At 24.7% G+C, this 13,575-nt stretch overlaps 2 protein-coding genes across 4 annotated transcripts; one reads left to right on the forward strand and one right to left on the reverse strand.

Moving 5' to 3' along the window:
- The first annotated feature begins 70 nt into the window (after positions 1-70).
- LOC107162668 (complex III assembly factor LYRM7) lies at positions 71-2,956 on the forward strand. Its single transcript, XM_015509673.2, has 5 exons — positions 71-350; positions 477-549; positions 2,123-2,193; positions 2,372-2,453; positions 2,552-2,956. Exons 1-5 carry the CDS (start codon positions 324-326, stop codon positions 2,683-2,685), a joined length of 387 nt encoding a protein of 128 aa, XP_015365159.1. The 5' UTR covers positions 71-323; the 3' UTR covers positions 2,686-2,956.
- A 3,280-nt stretch (positions 2,957-6,236) lies between these two features.
- unk (RING finger protein unk) lies at positions 6,237-13,532 on the reverse strand. 3 transcript variants are annotated; one of them, XM_015509665.2, is made up of 14 exons: positions 13,275-13,532; positions 12,938-13,147; positions 11,519-11,705; positions 11,363-11,459; positions 11,143-11,272; positions 10,866-11,068; positions 10,643-10,791; positions 10,451-10,582; positions 10,241-10,394; positions 10,052-10,159; positions 9,721-9,977; positions 8,965-9,123; positions 8,747-8,908; positions 6,237-8,048 (listed from the first exon to the last, which is right to left on the reverse strand). In XM_015509665.2, exons 1-14 carry the CDS (start codon positions 13,325-13,327, stop codon positions 7,869-7,871), a joined length of 2,181 nt encoding a protein of 726 aa, XP_015365151.1. In that variant the 5' UTR covers positions 13,328-13,532; the 3' UTR covers positions 6,237-7,868. The 3 variants fall into 3 exon arrangements, with proteins under 3 accessions (XP_015365151.1, XP_015365149.1, XP_015365152.1); XM_015509663.2 differs by having other exon boundaries at positions 11,137-11,272; XM_015509666.2 differs by having other exon boundaries at positions 10,679-10,791; positions 11,137-11,272; positions 13,275-13,531.
- Between the last annotated feature and the right edge of the window lie 43 nt (positions 13,533-13,575).

Raw genomic sequence — 13,575 nt, forward strand, 5'->3', positions numbered from 1 at the left:
AAATAAGAATGTGATAAGTCGATAACTAAAAATTGATAACGTATCACAATTTTTTTAATATAAAAATAAATATTGTTATTGTGCAATCCGCATAAGCAGTAACTTGATCTTTGAGGTTTGAACGGTTTAGTTTTGAGTATTTAATACTTACTACTTATAATATTCATTATTCTGGTTTTCAACAATTTCTATTGCATTTGTGTCTTGAAAGTATAAAACTCATATCGCGTCTCAACATTTTACCAAGAGCTAATATTAATCATCTGATAAAGTTATGTCATTTATTACAATTCTTTAATAATTGACCCGTCTATCTATTTACTATGGCATCAAACGAACTAAGAAAAAAAGTAAGTTATACTTGAATGGCAAATTTTGGTAAAAACAATTTGCTTTATAGATGTCTACTATTTGTGTTGTACGTATGGTTTATGTTACTAATATTTTTAATTAATGTGAAATTATTTTTATTTCAGGTACTTTCTACTTTCAAATTATTGCATAAAGCTAGATTATTGTGTTTTAAAAATGATTTCCAAATGTTAAATGGTATGTATATATCATTATATATTTTTTATAATAAAAATGAATGATATTGATATATATTGTTAAAATTATCATATTGTTGTTATACTTTCAAACTTTCATAGTTATATCCAATGAAGCGCAAAAAAGGTACAGGGTTGTCAGTTAACATAAGTATCAGAATAGGAGGTGGTAGTGGTAGTCTAGCCAATGTGACCAGGGTCTCTTCTTTTTTTTTTAGTCTTTTTTATTTGCTTGGCTCATTACTGGTCTGCTTAAAGAGTAAAGACTCTGTCAAATATTTATTGAAATATGTAACTATAATTATTAGGACCAATTTTTCTTTACAGGTCCTATACAAAAACCTATCCTTGGGCCTTTGATTTGTCAGACCAGCATTAGGTAGTGGGTCAATGAGTGACTGGTATATATTTACTGGTGGATTAGGTATTCCATTATGAGATGGATTTATAACTGTTATGAATGATATATATGTACCTAGGTAAGATAATTGATCAAACATTTTTTCTTTGGAGGTTCGTATGTCTTCAAAATAATGTTGACACCCAAATGAATATGTACCCATTAGTTATATCAAGCATTGGACAGATGATTTTTAAATTCTTTTATTTTTAATAACTGTCGTATGTATACATAAATATATGACTATTGTGCTTAGTATATAATTAGGCCTTAAAGATTTTTTACAAAATTGGTGATCCGCACAACTAAAAAGGTTGGGAACTGTTGGTCTATTGTGTAATATTTTTGTCGCTTTGATGGAGAAATGTCCTTGATTCATTAACATTATGCCATTATCTTTATTTATACTTTTGTCTGTTTTGATTAGGGAAAGCAATATTTTGACGTATTATGCAATAAATTGAGACAATTTTAATTTAGTTGTATCTTTCATAGATTTTTAAAATAAAAGAACAATTTATATTAATAATGAATTAATGATTTTAGTTTTTTTAATATTTTAATTATTGAAAAAACCTAACTAGGGTACTAAATGCTTCTTGTTGGTAAATTTTTTATAGGTTCCTGTTCAATACAGTAAAGTTACTTTACCTAAGAATCGTAAATTTATTAATGTTAAGAATAAATGATAAACATTTTCATCAATTTTGTAGTTTTACGCGATAAGTTGATTTATGTTTGACAGAGACAACATATGTTTCAATGAAATTCTCTATAGCAGCAGTTCCTAAACTTTTTTTTGTGGTGCCCTTTTTAGGAATAAATTCAGCAGTGGTACCCTGCTGTTAATATCATGAAAAACAGGACAAAAAAATACTCAAAGATAATTAATTTTACTAATTTTTTTAAACTTAATACAGTCTAAGCTAACTACATAATACTAAAGTAATTATAACTTTAATTATTAATATAAAAATATTACAAATAAAATAAATTTCTATGAAAAAAAATTCTATACAGTTTAAATTATTTGTTATGAGCCGTAGACCACATGAAAGTGCTCGGCGGTACACATTTAGAGAACTGCTGCGATGTGGTATATAATATAAAAATAAAATATTGCACACCAATAAACAATACAAACATTTATAATTTTTTTTTTCATGTTTTTCAGCTGCTAAACATCAAATTAATGAAGAATTCAAAAAAAATAAAACTGTCTCAGATCCTGCAGTAGTTCAAAATGTATGAGTATAATTTAAATAACTTACTAATGATAGCTTTATAGTTTTAATTTGATTTAATCTACATTATAAACATATCATTTAAAATATTGTATTTTTAATTAATTTAATGCATTTTTTGTTTTCCTTACTACTATGCAGCTATGCTTTCTATATTAAGTTGTTTTATTTTTCTACAGCTCATAACCTTTGCTCAAGATGTTGAGCATGAACTCTTAACACAAGTAGTTCAAGCAGAAAGAGTAAATGAAACAAAATTTAGTGAGTTCCTAATTCATTTAAGATAATTATTTTTGTTTCCCTATTTTATGTCTAGACAACAATAATTATCGTTAATTGCATGTTATTTTATATTTAAGAATTGAATTTAGATCCAGAACGTCATACTATGGAGAATATACCATATGTTGAATTAGATAATGAAACATATGAAAAATGGAAAGAAGAAAAAAAGAAAAAAAGCAAGAAAAATGAAAAGTGTTGTTGTGATTAGATTGATTAGATTGTAATTAAATTGTTTTCTGAAAAAATGTAAAATTATGATATTAAATGTAATTAAATATTTTTATAGAATTATACGCTTGATAATGTAGTAAAAGTAAACACTATGGTCTCCATTATATTTGTTATTTACAGGACACTATGTACTTTATTCAAATGTTGTTAAGATCTATGATGTTGCAGACATATCCGCAGCATAATTGTATGACTTATTTATCAATATACTGGGTGATTCACCAATCATGCCCATTTTTCTTCAAAAATGTAGTTAATTAAAATTTAATTTTTAAAATTTTTAAATACCTACTTAGAGATCATATTTTCAAATTTTCAAGATTTTTGTAATACTTAAAAAGTGTCTTCTTTAATAACTGTTAATTGTTCAGTAGAAATTTTTCTAAAAAATTTGACGTAGCTGAATTATAATTTGTACAATCAGTCTTTGAGTTATTTAATTATAAGTTAGCTGGTTTAAGCTTAACAAATTTATATAAAAATTTCAACTCAAGTTAAATCAATGAACAAAAATAAAAAAATATATAATCAAAAGTCCACATTGCTTCAATGTATTAAAAAATCAATGAAATTTATTATAATTGCAAACAATGAGAGAACTATGGGCTCTTATATGTAAAAGCATTTTATGGAAGATATACATCTTGTTTATTTAAAAATTATATCATATTTTCAGCTGGGACTACAACAGGTAATTTTGAATGACAATTTTAGTAAAAACATAGTTAAATTTCTATTTAGGTCTTATATATGTGGAAAACTATTAGATTTGATACAGTGTGAAAATAAGAAGGAAAGAAACCTATTAGAAATTCTATGACAATATAATTTTAAGATTAAAAAGATTTTTCGAAAATTATTTCTTAGTTCAAATAGTTGGGTATAATATTCGATTATTTCTAGAACATTTGCTATTTACCAGTTTACAAAAATCAAATGGTTATTTTTTTTCAAGATTTTATATCATGGACATACAACAAGAAAAGGTATGATATATCGTAATAAAACAGTGGCGTATTTAGGCCTGAATTTTGGGTAGGGTTTTATTTTTATTACCTGCAGTTATTGTTGAACAGAGTGACTAATTTTGTGAAATAAATAAGTAGCCAGTAGGTATAACCTATATCTAGATTAAAATTAATCTAAATATTTTAAAAATATCATTATGCATAAATAATAACATTTATGACTGATATGTTAATGCTTTTAGTCTACTGGCTACAGTTAATGTTATTAAATTAATATAAAAATCATTTAAATTTTTAATATTGAGCAAATTTCAACTTAAGTCTATAAAAAAAACTGTATTTTACTTTTAAGATTTTTAGTTAGACTCTTTTAAGTCCAATATAACATCATAAACATCAGGAATTGCTACAAAGCCGTTCTATCTTTAATTGAAAGTCTTATGGCTGCCTCATCATAGAATTTACAAATGCACCTTAATTACTTTTCTTAATGGAATAAAAATAGCAAGTCATAATAAATTTATACATACAACTAAAACGTTCACCCAAAACGTTACTTTAAGTAATGTAGATACCAATTCCTACATCTGACACAGGCAGATAGTTAGACTTAATACTTAACAAAAACTGCCTTGGAATAAACACCTTCGAACTTCAGATCTCGCTTAATTGGAAACAAAATATAAATACTCCACTTTAAACACCTAATTATCTTTTTCTGCTATAAATAGATATAAAATGATTAACTGAGAACTGACTGATTTAGGTATCAACACACAGCCTAAACTACTGGGCCTAGAGACATGAAATATTCACAGAGGTTCCTCATACAACATAGACGAGTTGAGAATTCAAATGTCAGTACTCAGTAGAGAACAATGACAAACATAACCTTATACTGTTTAGATTTATTATGTACTTACCACCTACTAAGTGCCAAGTACAATATAGTTGTTCCAATTGCTAGCGACTTAGTCCAATTAAGTAACTATACTACATAATAACTTAAGATTGTATATCTACTACTTACTATAACGCATCTATTATACATACATCTAAGTTGAATATTCAAACTTTAATATTGCGTTGTGAGCAATTAAACATAACTTTTATAAATAAATGGTTAATGGGTTCATTAGTTTTCCTTCTCTTCTAAACTGTATCCCCTTTAATGTTTCTTCTTACAGTAACCATTCTGTTCACTTTTCTATATCCCTAATATCAACTTTTTTCGTCTAACTAAGACTTTAATTTCATATTTTACTTTAAATTTGTGCGCAGGTAATATTATTCTATTGATTATTTTTAGTCATATTAGATATTTGCCTTATTATATAATATTATTATTTTACTATATATTAGTCGTAGTGTAATGTTAATCACTATTAAATTGTTTGAATAAATATTAAATATTATTATTATTATTACTTAGTTAGTCATATATTTATTACAGCATAATTAAATGCAATATTCATGTATACTCTCCATAAGATAGAAGATAAATCTTTAAAATACCAATCTTAAGTCAAGTTATAGTTTTACTATTTAAATAAATATTAATTTTGATTCTGACAAATTTTAACCAATTGTGCAGTTGTCCTCTCCTACTGTTTTATACTGACAGGATTAGTTTATTGATGGTTAGATTGTCATCTTTTATAAGTTGAGAATATGAAACATGGGTATGGTTATTTTTAAGTAAAACAAAAGCTCATTTTCAAAACACAGTAATTATATGATAGTAAATTACTATATTTTGTAAAAACATGACATGGATACATACAAAAAAAATATTTTGAACAGAAATAGAGAAAATATAAGTATATAGGTTAGAGAACTTATGTCATACATTTATTATGGTAGATATGGAATAATTAAAATGTTTAAAACATTCTTAAACAGTAGACTTATTGATTTACAATTTAAAATATAATGACTAATGAAAATGGCATTCAAATAATTTACAGCTGCTACCAAGGTGGCAATTTACATGAATAATAAACTTCATAAGACATATATATTTTTATAAGTCTGCAGAATGCAGTACATTTATTATGTTTTATCATTCTAAGATTTTTTATGACAAATATAACATATTAAAGCCTACAATAGGATTTCTGATTATTTTGAATAGTCACAACTACTTGTGTAAAAATCATAAAATCTTAAAATAAACTGACTTATAAACATTCAGGTACAAATTAAATAAACACTCAAAATTCTCACAAAAATAACTTTAAATTATACAAAATATTAATGTGTTTACAGTTAAAGAGTTGATGCGGATGTAAACACGTGACATAGTTAAATTAAATTTAAAATATAATACTGATATTTAATTACAACAAATTAATCTTGTAATAATAACATGGTAGTTCACAATAAAATAAATATTACGTTTTTTTTTCATTTCGTAATTTAGTTATTAAACATACCACAAGAAACTATAATTAAGAGGATATTAATTGGTAAGCCAATAATTGTTTTTTTATTGTATATTGCATGTGAAAATATTTAAGAATGTTTTAATATAAATAATTCATCAACCAATACAATTCAGACAATTGTGAAAAAATGCAATTTATTCAATTAAAGTTTGGTATTTTATACCAACAAATTATTAACGGCCATTCACGCTAAAACACACAATTATTTGGTAGGCCTAATAAAAAAAAAGAACAGTATTTATGAAAATGTAAAACACATCAGACTACAGCTTAACACTACAAAACCAAAATATTAAATTTTAAAGTTAAAAAAATAATATATTATGACATAAATAGGAATTAAATATAATTACCACAGAAATAATTTAAATAAATATAGGCAATAAATAATAAGATTTGGTAAAATCAAAAATCTTTCAATTTCTTCGAAAAGTTGTTTTTAGAGAAAATAAATTATTTTCAAGATCTGATAAATAACTATCACATTCAAAAATATAAAAAACAATAAAATAATTTAAAATAAACCAATGCATATATTATACATAATTTTTTTTCAACTATAAAGATCTAGTAAAATAAATAAAATTTGTAAAACGGATCTTCGTATAAATTTATTTTTGAATACTTTTTAAATTTATGTTTTTTCTAATGCCAAAATAAAAATATAATATAATATATGATTGTTCAAATTCACTCATATTTAATAAATAGGTAATACAATAATTTCTAATATTAAAGACATGATTCTTTACTAGTTCTAAAAATAAATTTATTAGGTATACATCATTAATTATAGATTTGGAAAATTATTTTAAGCAATGAGTTAGAATGATAATTGTGTCATAATATAATGGACAAATTTTTGTATTGATTAACATAAATTCTTAATATATATTTGTTGTTTAAAAAAACATATTTAAGCTTATTATAAAATATATTGTCTTTCTATCAAATTTTCAGATATTGTAAAACAATTTTTCTCGTTTGATTTTTAAACTATAAGCAAAATGGAAATGATTTACTCTACATGAAAAATATTGTTATATTATTTAAACTATTTGAATTATGAAATGTAATTTAATGTTAAACAAGTAAGAAAACCTAATTTTGATAGAAAATGTATTCTGATATGATTTCAGTAAAAAGTTAATATTGTTAAATAATTTTAATGTCAACGATCGAGAATATAAGCAAAATATTTTACTCAAAATATATTATTAATCAATTTAATTATATGTCAACAATTACAAAGTTAGCATTCACCTAAGCATATAGATATAATTTTAATATTTAAAAACTATTGAATGTTATTAATTCAAAACTGTATATATATATATATATATATATATATATATAAGTGGAAACAGGTTTGTCAAACAATACAAATATATTTCATAAGTAGTGTTATGAATATTATTTTTAAGTTAAATATTTCAATTAAAATATGCTGAAACTATAGAAATTTAATAAATATATTATATTAATAGTAAAATATTTTAATATAAAAAGAAATAATTAAATGATTTGTTTTTTTTTAAAAAAATACCAAATATAAATTCTATATAAAAGGATCATACTAATGTTGTAAAATGCTAATATATAATTTAATATAATAATAAAATTATAATAATACTTGACGCATCAAGTACTGATTAGTTGTAATTATTTTTTCTTTTTAAAGTTTTTGTTAATTTATCAAATATTATTATTAAGTTTTTGATTGCTTAAAATATATAATTTTTAATCTATGCCTGTGTTGTTGATGTATTAGTATGAGATAAGACAGGAGTCGAGCAATATGGACAATCTTTAATCGTTTCTACACACTGATTACACAACACAAAGTGATTACAAGGTCCCAATGTGACACTTCTATTACGCTCTTCGCATAACATGCATTTGGTAGCAGTTTGTAAGTATAAAACCTAAACCAAACAAAAGTTATTATTTATTAAATAAAAGAATGTAATAAGAAGTGTTAGATATAATTATTTAAATATGATAAGTAGGACCCGGATTTCAATGCAAAAAGCATATTTTGAATGATCTTAGACAATGATTTCTAAGAACATAATTTGTTTTATGTAACGAGTGTTTCAAACCAAAAAATTTTATTTTGCATTCGTTGCAAAATACTTCAGCGTTTTTGCATTATGCATTTTCAACATCATTGGTCAGTTTTAGGTTCTTAATGCATATTTGCTCAATTGAGCACATTAATCACTGTCTATTTTAGTACTGATGTTTGTAATGAATAAAATATTGCCTCGAAACATATAAGTGTCAACATCATGTAGCATCGACATTTTATTCCATTTTCAGTATTTTTTTTTTAAATAAGATAATAAATAATTATTAATTTTAATTATAAATACCAAATTAATATATGAAAATTTAAAATAAATAGTATAAATTGAATTCTTAAAGGTCATTTTGATGACCTTTAAGAATTCAAAATGCGTTTTTCAAAGATATTTTTGGTGGCTTTTTTTTAGTGCATATGTGTATGGTTTTAAGTGTATTTAAAACCAGGCCCTAGTAATAAGTATACATATTATTCTAGTTTGGTAATACTTTTAAATGAGGTTATTTGTAATATCAATTTTTAACATTAAATATTTACCTTTTCGATTTCTTCTAAATCATTTCTCATTTGACTCTGTAATGACTTTAATACAGATAATGATAAATTTCTAATTTCTGAGACCCTACGTAGTCCGTGAAGATAAGGTGAACCTTGTAATAAATCTACTTCTTGTTGTAATGATTTTGCTTGATTGATAGCCTTATAAAAATAATAGTTAATAAAATGCAATAATTTTTGTATTTAATTATATTCACTTCATCTCTTTGTTGTTCAGCAATTTTTAATTTATTATTTGAATCTTCAGTCTCTCTTTGCCATGCTTCATAAGTGCATCTAACTTGTGACATTCGTTCAGATTCCCAAGACACTAATTTAGATCTACAGTTTAATAATTCTTCTTGCAATCTTTGAACCTAAAAATAACAAAATATTGATAAACTATTATTTTTTCAATTTAGTGTTATTATAATATAATATATATATTTTGTACAGTTAACTTTTGTCTTTTTGATCATGTTTTGTAAATATTAAAATTATTTACATGGTATGAGAATATGTGTATGGAAAAATCAAAATTGAATGTAGTTCAATTAATACATTAAAATTAATCCAAAATTTGTATTCTAGACCACGCCAAAACCAAAGAAAAAACTATTATATTAATATCAATATTATCAAATTGATATAGAATTAAAAAAAAAAAAATTAAGTAATCGGTTTGAGAATATCTAATAAAACCTTAGTATTAAAAAACATTTTTGTTGAAATATAATATAATATTATAATAACTTTGAAAAATGAATGTACTCCTTGTAAAATACGAGTAATTTCTAATTAATTACTTTATCGAAAACAATATATTACATTTGAGCAAGTTCTGATAATAGCCAAAAACAAAAACATTCAAACATCAATATAAAAAAAATAAAATGAAACGTACAATTTTGTAAAATATTCAACAGACAAAAAGACTTAAGCTAAGAGGTAAATATTACAAAAAATAACATTACTTCATTTGAATTTGAAGGACTAATTGGAAATGTGTTTGTGGTTCCTGGAGAACCAATACCAAACAAACCAGTTGAGCCATAATTGTTACCAGTAACAATATTTAAATGACCTAAACCATCTTGTTGGTTATACCTAGATTTTTGTATCATATTGTTTTGCATATGTTTTAATGGAGAAGCTATTGTTGGAGAAAAATGACCAATACTATTATGGCGTGTAAGAGGAATATTAACTGGAGCTGAACTTCCTAAAATATCTAGAAATATGTGTGTATGAGAAAAAAATTAAACAAATTATATAATTAAGAAAAACATATATAATTAAAATTACCAGAAGCTTGTAAACTTGAAGATAGAGGATTATTTAATATTGGAGATTCATTTTCTCGATCAACAGAGAAATTTAAATTATCTTCCATGACTAAATCATCTAAATTTCCTGAAAAAAAAAAAAAATATATATATATATTAATATTATATATTTAAGCACATTTCAACTAAGTAAAAAATTAAAACATACCATTCATTGTAGTTGTAGGTTGATAAGAAGAAAAATGATTCATATATGATGAGTTACTATTACCATTAGATACAACAGGTCCGAATATGGAACTATGTCTTCTTTGTGGTTCAACATTAGGTAACAATGATTGAGAATCAAATGAATTTAATAGCTAAAAATGAATAAATATGTAGTAAATTACATGAAATAATGAAAATAAATATTTACAGCTTGTATCGTGTCTTCATGGGCTATTTGAAATTGTTGTACATTAAATTCAGATCTAGACAAATGGGCACCAGGAGCTTTATTAGGAGAGCCAATACTTGAAGTGCATTCTGAAAGATCCCCACTTCCATTCTATAAGCATAACACATCGTTCAAATAAGAGCGAGTGTTTAAAATTCAAAAGTTACTAACCGATGAACTATTTTTGTCATTATCAATTTTTTTTACCGGAGATCTTATACATTCTGTCCCTATTGAAGGTACAGCATTAGATAATATATCCGCTAAATCTGTTGAAGAATCTAATCCAGCAGCTGATTCACGAGCAATAATCATTTCCTCTGAATAATTAAGTAGATTATTACATTAAGTCAATTCATTAAAATGAAGGCAATACTGTAATGTAAATACATACGATCAACATGTGCAAAAGCACAAAACACTCCGCGAGGACAATATCCAGCTTGTTGTACATCATTACATTTTGTAGACTTATATATTTCAGGGTGAAACTGTTGTTCGGTTCTAGTGTGACAATATGCACATGAGTCGCCACTTTCACAATTACTTGGCTCGCCCCATTCATCTCCATGTTTTACGCTAGGACACGGAGTAGACCTAAAATGTTCAAGTTAATTTGTTACTTACATTTTTTAACAATGAATATTAACAATAAAAAAACATGCCTGTACTTGTATTTCCTTGGATTTCTTCTCTTGTCTCTACTATTATGATATTGAGGACATGCATATCCTTGTCGACAAAGACGAGGAGGACGTTGACACTGGTCAGTTTTATAATTTGATAAAACAAAATTAGTATCTATGAAGTAAAAATATATTTAATTAATACAAAATAGTAACAATTGTATATAATATAAATAATCAAAATTAAATTATATACAAATCCTACCCTGCCATTTAGGATCTTCATTCATTAAATTTTTTTCTTTATCTAATACATTTGGTCCATCTAAATCTACATTATTATCATCATCATTTTCAGTTACCTAATGAAAGTTATAAAATCTATTATTAAAAATACTAAATTTTTAAATGAATTAAATACCTTTTGCTCGTTAATATCATATACAGGTGGTCTTAAATCATGATTCCCATGTGCAAAAGCACAATGTGGCCCATTTTTTGTGCAAAATCCCCTACTGTCAGTATCATGAACACACATGCATGTCTTATAATATCGCAAATGGTAACGTCTTTCGGTATCCCCAGCTGTTCGGTGTAAATATTGGCACCTTTTATTAAGTTAAAAATATAAAAATATAATAAATATAAAAATTATCTATAAATACAATTGAAAATCTGATAATTGGGCGAACTATTATTTTGAATGTGCTACATGAAAAACATGTGTGTTAAATACAGGCATAATACACAGCCAAGAAATTAATCAATTTCATTCTGTATTCATTCAAGAACATTTCAACGATTATAAGAGAAAGGAAATATTACATACGTAGATTTTACACGTGTTTCATATGTATATTAACAAAAAAATAAAAATGATAAGTTAAGTTGGTTAAATTTTCAAGTCAAAAAAATTAGTACCGGGTAAGTTTGCATTCAATTTAAAGATAAAATATTTTTACACATTACAATTTAACATCATTTATGAATGCTGATAAATAATAGGTCTGTTATAAAGGATGTTCCTTGTTATTCTTAACTTGAATCAATGAAACGATTAAACTGTTTGTTTTTATCCCCTATATTGTTTTATATGCAGATCAAAATTGTACATACATTATTTAAGTTCAATTTGTTCAGTAAACAAACATTTGTTAAAATTTGTTATTTAATTAAATATTATTTAACTTGAATACAATGTACTAAATTCAAAATCTTATTAGAAATGAAAAAACAAAATTAATATTTAAATGAAAAATTTGGGTCATGAAAAATTAAATAATCAAGTATTTGCATGGTTTTTATAATTTTACATTTTTTTTTTTTATATTAATTTTATGCAAAAATGTAACATTTATTTATTTAATGAGTAATTAGCATTTAAAATATATTGCACAATACTAAAATAATTAGCAATATTCATAGATTACACATTATCATATGTATAATTTTATATAGGTAATATGAAATGAATAAATATGTTTTACAGAGTATGAGTTAAAGCGCTATTGAAATAGGTTTGAGGAAAGAAGAGAAGAACAGTTTAATCAATTATTAGATAAGTACCTATCAGATAAATTGCATATTGTATATAAAATTAAACGGTATCTACTAAGTAAGCAAAATGTAAGTAAATGTTTTCAAAAATAAAAAACAAAATAGAATAAAATGTTTTTATTAGGGAGAAGTAATACTACCACAGTTCCTTTGCAATTATACGCGAAAAAGAGATTTTTAAAACACACAACTTAATTAAAATTAGACAAATTCACATTCAATATCAATAATAAGTATGTTGAAATCATAAAATATATTTAACATGCAATACGTCATTTCTTACTCGTCTCCTTTAGTACAAACTCCAGTGGTCTCATCATATTGTGTACAATAATCATCTGCACTATAGTTAAATGTCCCATCTCTTTTTCTTACTGGTCTACGACGTCGCTGATTCATAAAATGCCAATTGAAACAAGTATAGGGTCTATGTTGTGTACATTTGTGTTGTAAAAACAATGGACACTGCTCAACACGAAACTCTTTTAAATATCTGCAATAATACAAACAATTTGAATAATACCAAACAATACTATAAACTAAATTTTTATAAAAATATATGTAACAATTATTGGAGGCTAAATAATTAAAAGAAAATCATTCATAAAATCACGTCTTACGAATAATGATTAGGTTTCTCCATTTGGGCAGGAATCTTAGATTCTGACGGCATTTTGTTGCACTTGGTTTGCAACCTCAGATATTTTTTAAAATTATGGTTTTACTTGATGGGCCGCATCAACAGCGGTTCAATAATACAATTTCGGCAAATTTGGAGTGTTCTTCATTTCATTCATGATGCAAAGAAATAAAATAAATACTAAATAGTACCTAAACTCTAAAAGGCTAAGGCAGAATGTTTTTTTTTTTTTGACGACTTATGTTATTGTTTTACACTTTCCAAAATATTGATCACATGAC

The sequence above is a fragment of the Diuraphis noxia genome, unplaced genomic scaffold (assembly GCF_037042655.1).
Source record: "Diuraphis noxia isolate RWA-SAM2 unplaced genomic scaffold, SU_Dnox_SAM2 contig0002, whole genome shotgun sequence".
In the NCBI taxonomy this organism is placed as follows: domain Eukaryota; kingdom Metazoa; phylum Arthropoda; class Insecta; order Hemiptera; family Aphididae; genus Diuraphis; species Diuraphis noxia.